This window comes from Pezoporus flaviventris, unplaced genomic scaffold, assembly GCF_033815535.1.
Source record: "Pezoporus flaviventris isolate CSIRO_AGI_PZ_B2104156 unplaced genomic scaffold, CSIRO_AGI_Pfla_v1 ptg000001l, whole genome shotgun sequence".
Classification (NCBI taxonomy): Eukaryota; Metazoa; Chordata; class Aves; order Psittaciformes; family Psittacidae; genus Pezoporus; species Pezoporus flaviventris.
Genome location: NW_026892549.1, coordinates 30,423,753 through 30,443,204, shown reverse-complemented (window position 1 = coordinate 30,443,204; position 19,452 = coordinate 30,423,753). Strand labels below are relative to the sequence as shown.

At 40.5% G+C, this 19,452-nt stretch overlaps 1 protein-coding gene across 3 annotated transcripts in view; it reads right to left on the bottom strand.

Annotated features, from left to right (window-relative positions):
- RASGEF1A (RasGEF domain family member 1A) overlaps positions 1–19,452 on the bottom strand; it is a 167,007-nt gene that overhangs the window by 24,140 nt on the left and 123,415 nt on the right. The window contains exon 1 of one of the 3 annotated variants that reach the window (XM_061450039.1): positions 2,208–2,365. The exons of the other annotated variants lie outside the window; for them this stretch is intronic. Within the exon in view, the coding sequence (XP_061306023.1) occupies positions 2,208–2,234 (27 nt within the window). The 5' untranslated portion in view covers positions 2,235–2,365. Of the gene's footprint in view, positions 1–2,207; positions 2,366–19,452 lie in introns of those variants that run through there. 3 annotated transcript variants of the gene reach the window in all.

Here is a 19,452-nt window from a genome sequence, read left to right as displayed (position 1 = left end):
ATCCTTCAACCTCTTCTGTAGCTAGATGTCAACAGAAATGCAACATCAACTGCGCACAGATATCACTGAAAACACGGAGAGCCATACTGTCTAAGCAAAATTGCCCTTTTTTTTGGGTGCATAAAACCATGAACCGGGTGAAACTGAATGCTATGACATATACTGTAACATACAACTCTAATAACAGTCTCTTTGGAGATTTTTGCTTAGGAAACAAACCTGCTGTTGCAATAAAAAGACCACAGGAAGATTTGGGGTTTCCACCTCCCTCCTCTTTGCCACAAGCTGTATCAGTATACAGTAGTTACCAACTGTGAGTAAACTGTGGGGGTTTTTTTGTTTGTTTTAAATTGGTTACAGCTTAAACATATGCAGAAGGCTAAACAAAACATCCTGCTACTGTATGTAAAGGTTGAAAATACAGGCATATTAGCAAACAGCACAGTATCAAAACAGTTCCCCCTGGCTGCTGAAATAGTTAAGACTGTTTAGAAGGTAAAGTGAAAAGAAGGCAGCGTTAACTCTTTAGCTGCTGTCTCACCATCTGTGTAACAAACATTGTCACACTCTGAAAAGCACTTAGGTAGATAAAAGGGTTAGGCTATTACCGGTACCTTTAAACTGACAGCTGTATCTAACTGCACTTGTCTCTTAGCATATGTCCTCTCGTTAGCTATTTTTCAAAAACTGGTGTAAGAACTGAAACCCTTCAATTCTATTTATCATTTTTTAAGGTAGCACTTGAAACAATTGCAGAGCAAAACTGTACTTGGTATTCTTTTAAAGGCACATTCTTTCTCTCAAACTCCCCAAAGTGATCATTCATATTTACAACCTGGGATACAAAACATTTTTCTGGTTTTAAGCTCAGACGGTAAATATGCTAGGTGCATTGATAAGGAAAGGGACACACCCCCCCCCCCCCCCGCGAACATTATTAACAATACTTGTTCATCAAGGTGACAGATTTATTTATGTTTAAGTAGAACTGCTTTGTGACTTTAATCAGAAGACCTTTATGTATTCATATGTGATACAGATACAAGTGTAATTCGCTGTAAGTTAAAATATAGCAGCTGTTTAATAGTGACCAGGGAGACTACCCTGAGGAGTCCAGGTGCAGAATTCAAGACCTAGTGTTAAATAAAACAGAAAATGCGTAATCTAATGGCATACCAAATGGAATGAAAAATGATGGTTCTGTTCAAACAATGAAAAATGATGGTTCTGTTCAAACAGGCATTAAAGTTACTCAGTATTTCACAGATCAATCAGTTAGACCTAAGCTTTGCAGTACATTGCAATCTGAGAAATCACTGGAGCATATGACGAAATAGCCAGCTTTGCTATGCATACTATGTAACTCGCCAGTAATGTGTATTTTTTCCCTTTTAAGGTCCATAGCAGTAGAGCTGAATGCTACTTCTCAGGCTGGACAGGCTGTGATGAGCATTTCTGGCTAATAACACGAAGTTGCACAGGATTTTAAGGTTAGCTAGTCACCAACTAAGCACCGGCTGAAAAGATGCTTTAGGAGAAACGTATCCCGGATTTGCCATCAAGTGCTTTAAACTCCTTTAACATGTCCATCGTTGCATCAGTTTTGGTTTTCAAGACCCTTTTCGGGAGCAGTCTGTAACAACCATCGCGGGTGACGAGGGCCGGCAGCCAAGCCGCCACCGGCACCCGTTACCTGCAGTGCCAGCCCCAGCCTTCCCAGGCCAGCCCCCGGACCCCCTCCGCCGGCTCCCCCGGCTCTGAGCGCGGGGCAGCCCCGCGGAGAGGGCAGGTAACGCTTCCGCGGAGCCGCAGCGCCCTCAGCCCCTGCAATCCGCACGCTTCTCCGAAACTCGCCCTGCTCTCCGCGAGCACGAGCCCCAGGCTCCCCAGGGCGGGAGGCGGCGGCCAGCGCCCTCGCGTAGCACCTGCGTTCCACTGCACCCTCCCGGTAGTACTGAGCCATCCGCCTCTGGCCGGTCCGCAACACCCCGCTCAGCCGCTGCTGGCCGCAGGAGACGCTGGCGGGCGCGGGCTCCAGCTGCAGAGTGCGGTGCACTGCCTCCGCCGCAGCGAAGTTCTGCGGCAAACCCAACCCGTCCCTCTGCCCGTTACGGGGCTCTCCCCCTCGGTGCCACCGAGCCCCGCGGTGCCCGCCCGTGGCAGGTGAGGGTCGCCACGGCAGCGACCGCCGGATCCGACTGGCTTACCCTCATTTTCCTGGGCGACGTGTACATGCGCGGGGACAGGGGCGGCAGCGCCAGCGGCACCGCGGCTGACAGCTCTACCCGCCCGCAGCGGAGCTGCCGCCCACCCCGGCCCCGCTCCCGCCGCCCGTGACGTCAGCGCCCAGCGCCGCGCTCGGTTGGCTGAGTGCGAGCGTGGCCGGTTCAAACGGAGCCGAATCAACGGTGCGTGGGCGAGGGCGGGCGGGGGACAGTGCTGTGAGCTGCACGGGGCTGTCACTTCGTTTCTCTGCGCCGCGCTCAATACCTCGAACGTACTCCTGGGTTTATGGAAACATCTGGGGTTTCTGTGTTTGATTTTGGTTCCCGTTTGGTTCTCCCCCGCCCCAGAAAAACGTTCCCCAGGCACCGCGTGGGTCTCTGAAAGCTCCTCACCTGCGTGCCCCTTGCCACCTTCCTACCCTGTCAACCCATCCCTGCCGCGCACGGCGAAGCGCAGCACGGAGGTGGCAGCCAGCCAGCCCGGCTCCGAGTGAGGCCACGCTCCTCACGCGGCGCGGCCTTGTGCAGGCCGGTGCGGAAGACGTGGTCCAAGAGAGTTGGGACGCCCTGCTTTGCTTTCCCGCTGTTAAGCTGTTTATGCGGGCACGCGTGGCAGCACCCGCCGTAATTGCTGCAGCACTGAAGGGATGCCGCCCAACCCTCCCTGCTAATTATTGTTTATATTCTTCTTTCTGCCGGAGTTGTTTCTCCTTCCAAATTGCCCAGGCCAATCATCTGATAGCTCAGGGCTGGTCATAAACTGCAGGGCTGGCGCTGGACCAACTCCTGCTGTTGCACACCCAGGCATGAGTGCATATCTAGAGTCTGATCTCCCTTGGAAACACTTGATGGGTACATCCAGCCATCTTGCAATCTCCCTCCCCTCTAGCCCTAGAAGCAGCTGAGGGTTGCCATCTTTGCAGACTTCCCCTCCATAAATGTACTTTCCCCAACCTGTTTCTCATTTTACTTGAATAGGGATGTTTTCGTGTTTGCCCCATTGTCTCCAGGCATTCATTAATTTTTTAATATTTATTATTACACTTATTTATCTAGTGGCTCTATTTGAATATGTAGCAGAAGGCTTCACTGGTTTCCATGGTGATTAATGTGGGAAAAGCCTTTTTGGAAGTAAGCATGCCAGTATGGGTAGGTGGGCATGGCAAGTCAATCTGGGAACATGCACATACGCAAGAGTACAAGAAATATATTCACGTTTGCTCACCATTTGAAGACAAGCACTGTCATCCATCCTAAATATGCATTAGTTTTAAAAAGATCATCATCTTTACTGCTTGCATATTAAATTCCTTCTGGTTTCTAAGCCTTAACAGATCTAATAGTGGGTTTATTTTCATTTTTTAAAGTGAGATTTTTCTCTTACATGACAACTTGAAAAGTCAGTCCTTTTCCTCCCTGCTGAGTCTGCTTTGCTGTTAGTCTCACTCCTGTAGCTGTATTCCTTTAGAGCATGCAGCTGTTGTAGCAGCTCTGATACCTGTTTACTCTGAGGATTTCCTCAGTTCTAGCATGCTGCCTGCTTCGGACACCCGAGGAAGTACCCCAGGTGGTATGAGCTTTGAATTCAGTGGTCTGACCTGCTGCAGAACCACATGAGGATGTGTGCAACTCTAGAGGAGGGCAAAGGACAAATTTTGCCCAGCCTTATTCAAATGTCTTTGAGATCTTTATAAAAAGGTTATTGAAACTAGGAGGTTGAAATCCATAGGCTAACACTGTATAATAAACATTTCTTTCTGATGGCTGTGAATACCTTCTAATAACTCATTTAATATTTACACATAAGAATAACCCCAGAAAACCTACAAATAAGTATGCATGAAAAGCTTATATCAGATCTCATTCTGTTTCTGTGCTAATCCGTTTTCCTGCCTTACTCAAACATTTGCTGAGACTTGTAGAAGCATACCTCCATTAATCTTAGCAAAACGTATGTACTTAATTGAGCTCTAGTCATGGATACAATCTGCTGTAAACAAAACAAAACAAAAAAAACACACTTTTTTATTTGCTTGGGGTTTTGTTGGTTTTGTTTGGTTTTGTTTTTGACATTAGAAATGAGATCTGTCACTGCAATTAAGAAATGTAGGAATTTAGGAATGTTCTAATTAAGGAAAACTATACTAGCTAGGTATGCTTTCTCTTCTTGAAAAGTCATGTATCTGTGCTCTGGTGTATAGGCAAAGTCCTGTAATACCACTGCACAACAAGCACCATGAAGAGCACCTAAGGTTTCTACTAAGGTTTGGAATAGCTGGCAGACAGTACTTTTTCTCCAGGGTACAGATTGCAAAGGAGCTGATTTCTGCCATAGTTGGATAAAATCCAAAGTAATATACGTAGAGACAAATGGCCAAGACTTATCCTGTTCTCTGCAGTTCCTTATGTTGTGCTTATTGGCACTATATCAAAGTGTTTTTCCATACTCCTCCATTCTGCAGTCTAGCAGGTTCTGGGTTGGTTTTTTTTTTTCCGTATGTATACATAAAGGGGTGTGTATATGTGTGTATATTTCTTGTTTATATACATACCTACGTTTATGTGAGGGGGGAGGTACTGTTTTGTGTAGTCTTGCAATGTTGTTGGAAAGGTAATTTTTATAAATCAGGGAAGCTGAAGACCTAAATTGAGCTTGTATAGCATGTAACAGATGAATCATGTTATCCTTTTATTCCCATTTCTCTTTCTGTAAAGTGTGAATGATGACCTTTAGCTATCTATATTCTGAATGTTGAAATCTGTTGATACAGAAACTCTGTAAGGTCTAATTTTTTTTGTAGTTATGCAAGCTGTGTTCCTCAACACATCTTTTGCATTTTGGAGATGTTTTCATTAGGTATTGCCTCATGTTACTGGTGGGTGGACCCTAGAACAAGTTTAATCAGCAGAGCCTGTACTTGTTCTGTAGCTTGCTTTTGAGGCAACACTGGTGTGGTTCAATCCAGCTAGTCAGAAGAGTATCTTGCTGCAGAGTGAGTCAGCAGCAGCCATACCATGACTGTCTTAACCTTGAATGTTGCTTCAGCCTCTCAAATACTGGCTACCATTGGTATAACATGTTTTATTATCTTATAATTAATGAACTGGATTGACATTTGCAATATTTGGGTTCTATTCCTCTTGAGCTAGAGACAAATTACTTAAACCCACCATGCCTTGGTATTCATCTGTGAGATGTTGATATTTTCACACTGTTGTGCTTAATTTATATATTTTTTACATCTAGAGAGTAAATTTTTGCTTTACTATGTCTAAGTACAATTTCCTAGTACAGTTACATCTCCTCTTAAGTGGAAAGTTGCTGGTCAAAAACCTGGTAAAATTAAGGAATATTAGCAAAAAAAAAAAAAAAGGGTGAAAATAAGGGAGAAATTGATTTGAGAGTGAAGATTATAAATATAGATGTGAGAAACAGGGAAGAAGAATGTTGATGGTTTTTCCCACTGGTCTTAGAAAACAGCATTTTGGAAATGATTCATTCAAATGTACCTGTGTGCATATTTAAAATGTAACCATACTTATGAAAAGCAAGTAATTACAAATGTTATAATGATGATCTGAGGCTGTAACCTCAAGTATAAAGGGACTCCCCTAGAAATTCTTTCTTTGGAGCTTTCATTGTCAAGCTATTCAAATCAGTTGTTGGTTACCTTCCACGCAGATCTAGTTATTATTAACATTTAGCTTCATCTAACAATATGTCAACATGATTTAAAGCACAGGCATCTGCAGTGAGGAAAGCAGAGGGACAGCAACAGAGGAGTCGGCATAGAAAGCGGACTTCATTGAATGTGGCATTCTTTATAGTGTTGACTAAATCAGAAAATGTGATCCAGTCTTCATCTGTCTATTCCAACCCTTCTATATACTCAGTAGGATGAATATAGCACATCACTTTGATATTTGAAGCACAACTGGGTTTAGTGAATAGCCTTTTTTCTTACTCTGAGGTTGAATCTGAGCTGCTACCCAGATATCTGCAGGCCTTGAAAGTGGCCAACATATGGAGGGTTTACTGTATTTGCCTGTTATATTCTCCTCAAGTAGTACATTATACCCACAGAGCAGTATGATCCAGAAACTATTTTGTATGGCCATCATCTTTACAAGTGTAGTTACAGCAATATATGCTGGTTCTTGCTTTTTGGAAGGCTTTAAGGCATATAGCTTAATACTGTCATTTGGAACATGAAAAAGAATTGTGAATTCAAAGTGCATGTTATATTCATGGAGCCTATTGACTGGTGGCCTTGGTTATAGACGGAACCATTTTATCTGGTCCTGAAATAGGGAATTCGTGCAGGAAATGCTGTTAAACTTCACAAATAATAACTACATGGGCCTCAGATGGGGCACTTGCATGGACACAAGTTAGTATGGACCATTTTTAAAAATTCATAATTTAATGAGTATCATGTCGGTAGAGCTTCAAAGCCTTGGGCAAATTTCTTTAGGGAACATTAGGGTTTTAGTCTTATTTGTAGGGTTGCACATATGTTCAAGCTTTCCTTGTTGCATACAAGTTTAAAGATTTGAAAGCTGTTCTCAAACCACTTTTAGATAAATTTGACGATTCCTAAATTTCAGAGATTTGATGCTGCAGAATAACTTGATGGCACATTAATAACTTGGCAGCAGATGGGAGTGGGAGAAAAGAGTTTCAAGTCATGGTTCTGAACTGAGAAAAGCTTTTTAAGCTTGAGACTTGAAGTGTGGTTGGACACTCTAACCATCAGTCTGTGGTTATTATTGGCTGTGCATTTGTCTCTCTCTCTCTCTGACCTGGGGCATGATGAACCTTTACACATAAGTTTTGTCAGAGCCAATGAATGTTGTTGTTTGAAAATGGCATTTTCCACTTTTAAAATGTTTTACTGAAGAGGACTTGACCAGCTCTACCTCCGAGATATCCAGCAATTTTCAGAGCAAACCAAGCTGAAAATATAAGAACAGCTTAGATGTGGTTCATCACTATGTTGTTTTTTCAGTTCTACCTGAAATGGGAAAACTGGTTGTGAAAACTCAGTTACATATCTGCAGAGCAAACTACGTTTTCAGTGGTATAAGGTCAGTGCTGTGACACTATTGAGAATAACTGTTTGCTGAGCAGTGTGAAACTGATTATTTTCACTGATGCTCAGTACTGTAGCTCCCCCTTGGATTGAAAGGAAAGCTCTTTCCCAGGATTTAGACAGGACGTGGTGCTAATCCCCAGTTTTTTTGCGCCCCTGCCAGAACAGGAGATTTAACATAATCTGACACAAGTTGCCTGTGATACTGGTGTGTGGCTGTTAATTAGTGACTGAGATTTTAATGGTTATCTTGGCACAGCTGTCTGAAGAAGTTCACTAGCAGTTGATTTGTTCCTGATTTCACAGATGCTCCAGTTGTAGAATTCTATACCTTTTAGGAATTATCTCACCTGCTAGTTGAGATTTAAAGTATATCCAGTTGGGAAGCAAAACTGTAATATATCATGGATGTCCTTATTATATTCTTGATTGGTGTTCATGAACCAGCTATGGTAAAATAGAGAGGGTTGAGGTGGGGTAAAAAAGGTGGTGGGGTGAAAAGGGGCGATACTCCTCCTTTAAATCAGTGATGTAGCAAGAGAAACATTTTACAGGGGTCTGAGGAGAGCTAGTCAGAAATTGAATAAAAATAAAAGATTTTAGAAAATAAAACAGTTGGCCTAGCCTGGTCTGTTTAAAGGACCTGGCTTGTCATGCCTAAATGACAATTAGGCAGTCAGGGTGTATTTGAACAGCTGCTTCTACTGTAGTTGTAGATCTCTTCCTTTCTTATTCATGTTATACGTTTTCTGGAGATAATGGAGTCTGCTCACTCTGTCTCACATCTTCCTTTCTGAGAAAGGACAGGAAGAGTACTAAAAAAGCTATTTTTAATGTTTATGATATGGTATGGTTTTGACTATAATGTGGAAGAACAGATGTATGTTAATGTAATATGCACTCTTTTTATTAGTTTTATTTAGAGTCTTTTTAAGCTGAATATTTAAAAGCAGCTGATATTCTATTCTAAATTGAGTTCAAGCTTGGGTTCAAGATGAAGGAGTTCTGGTCTTATGCTAGCTAGTGTGTCCTTCACTTGCATATTCATGCTTGCTTCAACACCAGTGATTCCAAGAATGTGCCACTGTGCAGAAAGTGAAAATCAATTATGCCAAGAAGGGAGCATGTACATACATCAGCAATTTGGTGCCCAGGGGAAGAAAAATCTGCATGTCTGCTGATGTCAATCTTCTTGATATGATATTTTTGTAAATGCACGTGGGTTGCTATTTCTTTTAACCAGCTCAACAAGAAATAAGTTTATTTTTAAAGCTGTAAGCTTCAGGGCATCACAATTAGTAGATCAAAATTGCCAGTCTGACTAGTCAACCTTCTGTTTGCTTTAGCAGGATGACACCACAACATTGTTAGCATTCCCACAGGTATTTTGGAAGATTCATTAAGGTCAGTGATGGGATCAAATTATTTTTTTGTTTTTCTTTCCTGTTTTCAGTTTCTTTGGCTTTCCAAATTTTATTTTACAGCTGATGGGCAGAAATGATTCGCTGTTGAGCTCACTTGCAGTAACTCTCTGTCAGCTGTACTAGTATACAAACAAATTTCTATGAAACATATGATGTATCTGTTTTACCTGAATTACTGCAAGTAATTCAGTTTCTGTACAGTCTACTGGTTGGACTTGTTGAGACAGCCAAGAAATTCAGCAGCAATTATTAGGGAAGTTATTGGACTAAAATCTACTCAGTTTACAGGGCAGTTAACAGCTGTTGGTTTAATTCTAATAACTTTAGAACAGAATCAAGTTGTTACTATCTTGATGATATCATGAGCAAAAGGCATGGAGAAACATTAAAAAAATAAGTTAAATATGGTTTAATTTTAGCAAGAAGTTGTCACTAAATCAAGCACTCAAAAAATTTGTCTTTATGAAAGCATTTTGATGAATAATAAGAGTTAGCAAACAGATGAATGAGCCCCCAAGCCTGCTTAGAAACATGCGTGTAGATGAGACTATCAGCTACAGTGTGTTTCAGCATAGTTTGAGTTACCTGGGGAGGACATGCATTATCCTATCGCAAACACAGTGAATAAAGAAATGTATACTGAGATGATGCTGAGTAGTACAGAATATAGGATATCGTCTCATGTATATGTATATTTATCCTATCATACATATCCTAGGACAGAGACTTAGACTATGCAAGCATAAATTACTGAACATGGAACACCAAAACCCCAGTATGGTCAGTTTTGTACTGGATTAAACTGAGGACTAATCTGCAGTTGAACAAACCCCCTGCTATATATATGCATAAATGTTGAAAGTAAAAAAAATAAATAAATTCATCAAGCTGCCTGTACTACCTGTATGCTAATGAAATTAACTGAACAATTACTTAGTCTTCTGTTTTACTAAAGCATCCCGACATAAATCAGTCAAAGAATTAATATGACCCAGCTACTTTGGCGCAATCCTTTATCACAATGTCTGCATAAGGAAATAAATGTAAGTGAACTACAAATTAAAAAAGATTGAGTGTCTTTCTGGAGCCTTTATTTTCCCTGAGTTCTGCATGGATCAAGTCAGAATTGGGATAAATTACTGCTGTTGTTGCCACTTGCTCCAGTGGCATGAAACAAATGTCACATCATCTAGCAAATTCAAAGGGGATTCCCCAGACATGCACATGTCGGAAACTTTAAACTGATATTGTTTTCCCCAGGGTAAGCTGGATCCTTCTGGTGCTTGATGAGTTCCCTATCAGACCAGGTTCTTGGATCTGCAAAAGTTGTGTGTACAGAGAGCAGAGCTTTTTTACTCTTAGCTCGGGAGACTTTTTAAAAACTGATCTGTTTGTTTCCTGGTCTGTTTTTTAATTTAATTTTTTATTTGTGTGGGGATGCCAAGGCTTGCTAAAGTAGATAGTCATATTGGTGGAAGATTTTTGGAACTAGAGCTCAGAAGGCTCTAATCTGTGTAGAATTCCCAGAGTCCTCCTGTGGTTGATGCTATTTGCCCTGTATTTCTTGCTTCCTAACCACCTTTTCTTCCAGGCTTAGACAGGATAGAAATGGGTCCAGACTGTAGATATATCTGAGGAGAGCAATTATTGAGAGATATGGGCTGGGTCTGTGAAACAGATAGCCATCTGTAAGAAATGGCTTCAATAAAAATAAATGTAATGAAGAATTACTAAGCAGTGTTCAGAAGAGTGACCTCCACTTGTTTAGGAAAATATAGTTAACTCTGTTATTTAGTTTTCTCTCTGTAAACTTTCAAAACAAACTGGCATCTCTACGTATGTAAAATGTTATGCAAAGCTCATGCATATATATATACACATACACACACATAGATGACACAATAATTAAAACATGTAGCAACAACACAAAAAGTTTTCAATTACTTTGGATAGCAAGAGTGAAAGCCATTTTCTGCCCCTTAATCCCCCACACCTCGCTGGTGTTCATATATGTCATGAATTGATACACAGTCTGAGCAAGATTTGAGCTGGCGGTTTAAAAGCAGAAGCTTTCTATGTCATGGCAGATTTCCCTGGCAGTTTATTCATAATGCCCTTAACTTTCCTAATTACATGGGAGTTTTGATCAGTTAGTAGTACTCTTATATTTTTCTATATTCAATAAAATAATTTTAGAGTGCCTTGCCTTCAAATGAAGCCATTTAATAGTAATGACTTAGTGTTGTGGTACTGATTGATAATTTGAGAATGTTCACTGAAAATCTGGTTCTTTTTTTCTTGTATAGGAGACTAATTCTTTATAAGCATTTTATATTTTCCTTTTTTCTTAGTGGCAATTTCCACAGAACATGTACATGGCAAAGATGAGCTAGAAATCCTAAATTTACCAGAAGTCCCACTGGGAGTTAGTTGTGCTATAGATTTAACTAAAAGGAAATCAAACAGCCTTATCCTGAAGTAAAAAATACAGCTTGGTTTACATGAAGTGTTGCAAATGCATTAAGTTACTTAAATAACTATCTTTCCATATTCATTAATGAAGTCTAATAAAATTTTAATCAGTGAGATAAAAAAATTCTTTATTGTGCGCTTTCGGGGTAAATGTTTTATAGACATTATCAGGAGAGTTCTCTACCTAAATAGAGACACTATATTCTATCATGTTGTTCCAAGAAAGATCTTGGGAATAATATTAAACATTATAGACAAAAATCTCCTATGATTACATACCAGTCTGTATTGCATCACTGAGGTACACAGGCTGAGGAATTTTTTGTCATACTCTATGTTATGCAAGACTAGCCCTGAAAAGGGGGGGGGGGGTGTGTGGTGGAATAGCATTATTCCTACTTCTCTGTTTCTTGTTGGATCTACAGTTTCAGTGGCATAAAAACTGGGTGGTGCAGAAGAAATTTGAGACTATAGAGGCACTTAAGTGTTGACATTGTAAATATCTCTGTTGTAAGCTGAGCATAATCCTGCTTTATGCACTTAGTAGATGAAGTCAAATGCCTACCCACTTTCACACCTACATCAACTGAAGAAAGGTTTGTTCAAGTGAAGCAGCTGGTTCAAGGAAATGGAAATGTGATTTTAAAACAAAAAATGAAAAGCATTGTATATGCTAGTACTCTTATTAGTAGTTAATTCCTAAAGTAAATGAAAGCCCAGAATTGCCCTAGCATTGCATGATATAAAAGATAATTATTCATTATAGCTAGTACATTAGTTAACTTTTATAACACATATTCTATGAATTTGTTGAAATGTGTGCTTTACTGTTTTGTGGTTTCCAATGAGTCTATTGAGTGATACATTTTGTTGTTGTTAAAGCTTGTTTACTGCAACTAAAAATCTACAGAATATTGGATTGTTTTATGTAGTCACTTTGTTTTTATGGTTTGCAAAACACTAGCAAACTTAAACTGAAGTCAGTGAAGAAAGGCAACGCAGGATTTCAACAAGTGCATCTGTGAATAACAGTACAGATAAATTTATGCACAGAACACTAAAAATCATCTCTGGCCTGTTGTCATTTACCCTTGCCAAAACTGTCAATAACAAGGCACTGAGTGTAAATGCCAGCCATTGCCTAACCGGAAAGGCTTACTTCAGGTAGCCCCCAGTTAGAAAGAACAATAAAGATACAAGGTAGGTAATGGAGAACAGGTCCCTGTTAAGAGTGCAAAAGCCAAAGAAGGAACCATGTGTATCATGTTCTTAAAATCTGCACTATCATGATCATCTTCTGAGATGCAATCTTTTTCACAAAATTCACAAAGTAGAATCACAGGAATATAAGGCAGTGGTAGAGTGCCTGCTGGACATCTTTATCTGGAACATAACGCAGACATCCAAGGAAAAATAACTTCTGCAACTGGAAGCATTACTGACTGGAAGTCATTTATTCCTTAATTAAAATGTTAGATTCTCAGGAAATTGGTAAGCTTTATGAAATTAATGGAAAGAGAGTGCATCCTTTGATGATCTGGGCTAGTGTGTTCACCTATGTGCTGGATAATGAACCTCCTAAGATACATCTTTTGACCAGAATTGATTCCTAGGACACTATGGTAAGTTATAATAGAATCATAGAATAGTAAGGGTTGGAAAGGACCTTAAGATCATCTAGTTCCACCCCCCCTGCCATGGACAGGGACACCTCACACTAAACCATGTCACCCAAGGCTCTGTCCAACCTGGCCTTGAACACCGCTAGGGATGGAGCATTCACAACTTCCCTGGGGAGCCCATTCCAGTGCCTCACTACCCTCACAGTAAAGAACTTCTTCCTTACATCTAACTTAAACTTCCCCTGTTTAAGTTTCAACCCATTACCACTTGTCCTATCACTATAGTCCCTAATGAAGAGTCTCTCCCCAGCATCCCTATAGGCCCCCTTCAGATACTGGAAGGCTGCTATGAGGTCTCCACGCAGTCTTCTCTTCTCCAAGCTGAACAGCCCCAACTTTCTCAGCCTATCTTCATATAGGAGGTGCTCCAATCCCCTGATCATCCTCATGGCCCTCCTCTGGACTTGTTCCAACAGTTCCATGTCCTTTTTATGTTGAGGACACCAGAACTGTACACAGTACTCCAAGTGAGGTCTCATGAGAGCAGAGTAGATGGGCAGGATCACCTCCTTCGACCTGCTGGTCACGCTCCTTTTGGTGCAGCCCAGGATATGGTTGACTTTCTGGGCTGTGAGCACACACTGAAGCTGGCCCATGTTCATTTTCTCATCAACCAACACCCCCAAGTCCTTCTCCACAGGGCTGCTCTGAATCTCTTCTCTGCCCAACCTGTAGCTGTGCCTGGGATTGCTCCAACTCAGGTGTAGGACCTTGGACTTGTCATGGTTAAACTTCATAAGGTTGGCATCTGGCTATTTCTCCTAAACAGCCTCATGAATAGGGTAGAGGAAGTTTTACAAAAAAATTTTGTTTTCTAGTATTATCCCAAAACCATCTGAATTGCATCTGAAAGCAATTTATAACCTGTCACAAAACTCTGTTTTGACATATGTATTTTTAATTGAACTTCTGAGGATGTAAAATTCCAATGTATCTGTTAAAGGAAGCAGTGTGTTGCTTACCTGTTTCACTTATTCACAGCTAAGCTAAACTTTCATCTTTATTCTGCTCAGCATTACTGTTGCTACTAAAACCTAATACATTATTCATAACTACTAATTTTGGCCTAACTTTGGAGATAACTGGAATGTCTCCAATTGTCTTGTATGTTCACATATCAGAGAGCATCAAGTCAGCAGTCAGAATTGCTCGTGGTATACGTGTGTGTTTTAAACAGTGAGAAAATACTGTTTTGCAAGTGATTCCCCATTCTTCTTCCAAAAATAAATGATGATAAATTCCTAATTATCTTATAGAAGGGGTGCCATAGTTAATCATGTCCATTGATGCAGATTTGGGTCTTAGAACAAAACTTACTGGAGGCAAAAGAGCTCATCTAAGTGACTTCAGTAGATTTTGCAGAAAGTCCCAAGTAAAGGTTATTTTCTCTGTTACCTAATCTTTCCTTTTGGTGCTACGAGACCATTATGTAGAAATAGTCAACACTTTCAGGTATCCAGATATTCTTTATTTGCTTTTCTTTTACTCATACCTGTTTTCTCCTTTCCCTGTCCAAATTTGACCCAAATTCAAGTGAAACCGGTTAGGAGTGCAGTGAGAATTAGAAGATATTTGCTGTTTAAGCAGTGGGATGTGCTGGGTAATTATACTGTGTACTGCTTGAGAGGATGCAGTGTGCGGGGTCCTGTTTTGCTGAATTAACCTTTGATGCACAGAAATTTTATGGCTTGAAATGCCACCCGTTTCCTAAAAACTACCTGAAAATCTAGTGAACCCTAACATGTAAAGCATTAGTGCTTTACTGTGTAGTTTGCAATTAGCCATATTACTCTTTTTTATTGGCAATCACAAGTCACTATTTTCATTTCTGAGCTAAATCGCCTTGACTTTCCTTTTCTTTTTACCACTGTTTTTCCTTATAACCCCTTCCTTTACATTGTGATGATACGCTTGACTTTTGAAGTCAGATTCTTTATGAATTTTGTGTGTTAAATTCAAATTGTCTCATTAAGATGCCTCACAAGAATAAAAAAGTAAAGATTTTATCTTTTTTTTTTTTTTATGTCTGATGTACTGTCTCTGTCAAAGTGAATATTAATATCCTATATACCTGGGAGCTCTCAAATCAAGATCATACCATACCACTTCAGATGTTACAGCGCTGAAGTTATGACCCATGACAATATACATAGGTAGTACTTAGATTTATCTTGAAGTTGGCTGTTCAGTTTCTTAGCAAGGGGTCTGCTCAGTTTAGGAGATTTTTTTTTTTGTCTTAAATATAATAAGGCAACCTTAGCAGAAACATCAGGCTGGCAATACCGTCCTCAAAACTGAGCTAGCTAGTTATCTGCCTGCTTTTCTGATCGCTTTGAGAAGCATTCCTATACAGTTATGGCAAATGGCCCAACATCATCTTTCATAATCTGTCAAAGATAAACTCTGTTCAGCTTTCAGCTGCAAGGGACTAAAAGAACATTTTAAGCCCACACAAAGTCTGATGAGAGCTTGCGGCTGTTTACAATTTAGAACAGCAAGCTGCATGTTCCCTGTTTCAGCAGTGAAGATGGTCAGGAATTTTTTTATTTAGTATATTTTTTAGCATTATTCAAATACAGCTGCTCTCCACCAGAAAGAAAGTTGAAAATCAGCATTCTTTTTTTTTTTTTTAGTTCCATGCTAACAGAATAAATAATTTGGTAAGACTTTAAAAAAGTAGGAGGGTAAGGGTGAATTGAAGATGCAAAGAAGTTTTCTTCTTAACATGTTGGTAACAATAAGGAGAAAGAAAACAGCCCACGAAAGGCATCACTTACCTTGTAAGCTTTTAACCTTTCCCCAAAGGCCTGTCCTGTAAAGTCCCATTTTCAACTGCCGGCATTTTTTGCTACTCATCTTTTCCTTCCTCTCTTCCAGCCATCTTCTTCCCCCTTCCCCCAACTTTCTATTAAAAGGAAAGCTACCAAGAGCTCATAAGTAACAGGCTCATGCTTTCAATCAAAGGAGAGAGCTGAATAGCTTTCTACTCAGAGTGAGTTCAGCAGATCTAGAGTCAGGGCCCCTTCATTAATGAGAAAGGAATCTGTTCACCTTCTGAAATCTTTCAGCACTTCCTGAAGCTGCCTGAACCACACAAGTTGCATTTCTCATAAATTTCTCCACTGTGGCCATACTTCTATTTCTCTCTTTCCTCCCTTCATCTCTTGAAAACCAAACGTGCAAAGCTAATTTCCCTGCTCTTGCATAAGTAGTCTCTGAGGTTCCTGATCTTTATTTGCTCATTAGGAGATGCCATTTCAAATTAACTCCTTCCTTCCCCTGGCCCCAAAACCCTTGGTTTCAGTGAAAAAAAATTAGTCGGGCTTAGAATTATATGCAAGGAAAACTAACATAATCAAGGCTTGCTAGTCATGTGCACAGTGCAGGTCCAAACTTTGGTTTTGATACTCGAGCTCATAGTGTTTTCACTGAAATCTCTTATTTCAGTTCACACCAGCTGAGTTTTGTTTTGAGTTAACATGGGTTACAGTAAACCCTAGAAATTCAAATGCAACGCTCTATTGGAACAGCTTCTAATCTCTCTCTTGGTCCAGACTACATTGCCATGTAAAATGTTAAAGTCTTCTTAGCTCCTTGTAACTTAGCTCAGGTTTGGTAAATATCTCATTAGCTGTATGTGCATGTATCTTAACACATGTGATGCATGTTTGGTTTGGGAGACTTTATTGGAAGATTTTCTTTTTTGCACTAATTTTATATCATAAATATTAATATGACCTCAACACCCCACCACATCAGGAATCATATATTTTCATTCCAAATATTGTCAGAAATAAAGGCATTCTGTCATTATTTAAGAAAGTTTTGTTTGTTGTTTTTTTTTTTTTTTGCTATGTCTGTATCCATGCTATGTCTGTATTGTTGAAGGAATAGTTACTGTCAAGGAGAGAACGAAACAGTGAGGAAAGACGTCATATGTGACTTCTATCAGGTGGGGCCCAAGCTTGCACAGAACAGGTATCCAGCTGTTATTCTATGGATGGTGTCTTATATAATACTTTGGTCTGGGGAGCAGTGTTTTAGTACTACTCCTGCTACGAGCACATATGTAAATATAAATGACTTTGCTGTGACAGGTATGGGGGAAGATGCTTTGTGTGTGGGAATGTAATTGAAAAGGAGTGGGAATTGATGAGAAATGTGTGCTTTCTAGATTCAGTGTAGCTGAGTATTGGTTGAGGTTTTGATAGTGCCTTTGACATCAGGCAGTTTCAGGTCTTATTGTCATACACAAAAGATTACAGCCAAAATTCAGACTGAATGGCCAAATTCAGAGTTCTGTTGGTCCTTAGATCCATTCACTTGAGTTATTTTTTCTTATTAATACATAACTGATACTGAAAATTTTTCTGTTAATTTCCCTGGTGGAACTGGGAGAAAAAGTCATAATACATAAGAAGAAACAAATTTTTGAGCTCTGTTTGTTGCTTTATATTGATAGTACATACACCTCAAGCATAACATGACTAACTGAAACTGAAAATCTGTTTGAAACTCAGTGAAAAGTACATAGATTTCTTGAATAAGAAAGAGAGAACTTGTCAAAACAAACCCCTTGCAATAAGAATTTTCATGGGAGAGAAGAACAACTAGAGATTGCACAACTGGAGTTCTGTGTATGTGATGTTAATTGCTGTGGGTGCTGATTGCTTGCTAATTTAAATAGAAGTTGTGAGTGCTCAAAACGAGGGTATGAAGTACTGGCAGTAGCTTTCTCTGCCTGACGATCATGTAAAAGAAGAATTTGTGATTGGAATTACAGATATGGCTGTAAGACTATAGGCACGAACAACTGTTCTCCTCCCATTCCATTTTTTTTTTCATGCCTAAAGCAATTTAATTGAGGATTGAAAATAACTGGATCAGAATGTGGGTATGAAGGTGCCCCAAGTGGAGGTCAGTAGTATTGTGGCAGTAATAAGTTGATGGTGAATTGCAAGGCACATCACTACAGTAAGTGACTGTAAAATCTGCCAGAGTGCTGGTTTGTTGTGACTCAGGCACTGGCACATAGGTTGTTCCTGGTGTCAGTGATGAATATCCTTAAGGCTACATATTTGTGCTCCTGTTGATGCCAACTCTCCCAGCTGTTCAGTGGTAGTGCCTGCTGGCATGTTCGTAGCAGCCTGCACAGCAGAGAGGAAGTGTTCAGTTCTGCTCTCCAGGCTTGTTTTTATACTAGCAAGCAGTTCTTTCCTTGCTGTCATTTCAAATCAGGGAAGGGAGCTGCTGCTTGCCAGCACTGTGCTCCGGCTGTGAACTCCAGTACTCCTATAACCAGGCTCCTGGGGTGGCTGCGGTGCTCCTCTGGCCTGCCTGGGGAGCTCACACTTCCACAGAGCCTCATGCCCCAGTGCTTCCCAGCCTGATGTGCAGCCTCACAACATTACTTTTTACTCTCTGCCCTTTGAAAAATTAGGAAAGCAAAGCATTTAAAGGATAAAACTCCTCTCTCACTGCTTGGCACTAGCATTGCTTTGAAATGTAGCTAGTATTCCCTTGTACTTCGTGCAAGCCACTGAAACTCCAGGTTAATTCTCACAACACACCTATCACCAACTGATCTGTGTGTGCATGTGTCCTGCAGGACTGCCTTGGGGCCCCTTTATGCAGCTGTGCCAAAACCAGGTAGCAAGATGAAGCAAACCAGGTATCCTGAGTGCAGTCCTTAGCCTCTCTGTGTAGCATGTGGGGAAACTGAAGAAGGCAGAAGTGGAAGTAGCTGAGATGGGTCACACACTAGGTGAATCATGGAGCTAGAAGGAAGGTATGGATGGCCTTGACCTTCCACCAGTTGCCTCCTCCTTTTCCCTAAGCCCCCAGTGTCACGTGAACATTTGACTTCCATTTTGTAGCCTTGCTTGGCTTCCCACCTCTGCAAGGACACGGAATGCTCAAGCCCGTTATGGTGCAATGACCTGCTTTTTGTCAGGGTTTTTCCAGTTGGGCTTGCCATGAAGAGCAAAACTCCTAGGCATAGCTGAAGCTCCTTGCAGCGGTTAAAACTCCACTGTGCCCACAGCAAATGGCACATTTCAGTTTCTGCTAGATTGTGAACTGTTCGCTGCAGCTGTGCCTGGAAGAAGTTTATTTAGAGCTTGCATTCCTATTTCAGTTGTCTGAGAGAGGCATCCAGGCTCTTTTAAATTCTGCCCAATAGAAACTAGATTAAATCTTACTGTCATCTGTCTTCTCTATTCTTATTATTTTAGAATTGAGTAAGTTTGTTTACTGTTGCATGGGCTGCTCTGGATTTTCAGGTAGGCAAAGAATGTGATCCTTTGAATTATTTAAGGCTGCATTGGAACAGTTACCTGTTTACTTTTCAATTGCTACTAAATTTCAGAAAAGGCTAAGCAGGGGGTAAAAAAATCCTGTGTTTATTCGCACAGACAACTCTGCAAGTCCCACCATTGCCACACAGGAAGGTCCATCCTTAAACAAGTTTAAAATCTGGGGCTGTGAGCCTTTGCGTTTCGTTTTGTTACTGCTGAGGTTAATGAGTCAAGGGTCAGTGCATTAATCAATGACTATG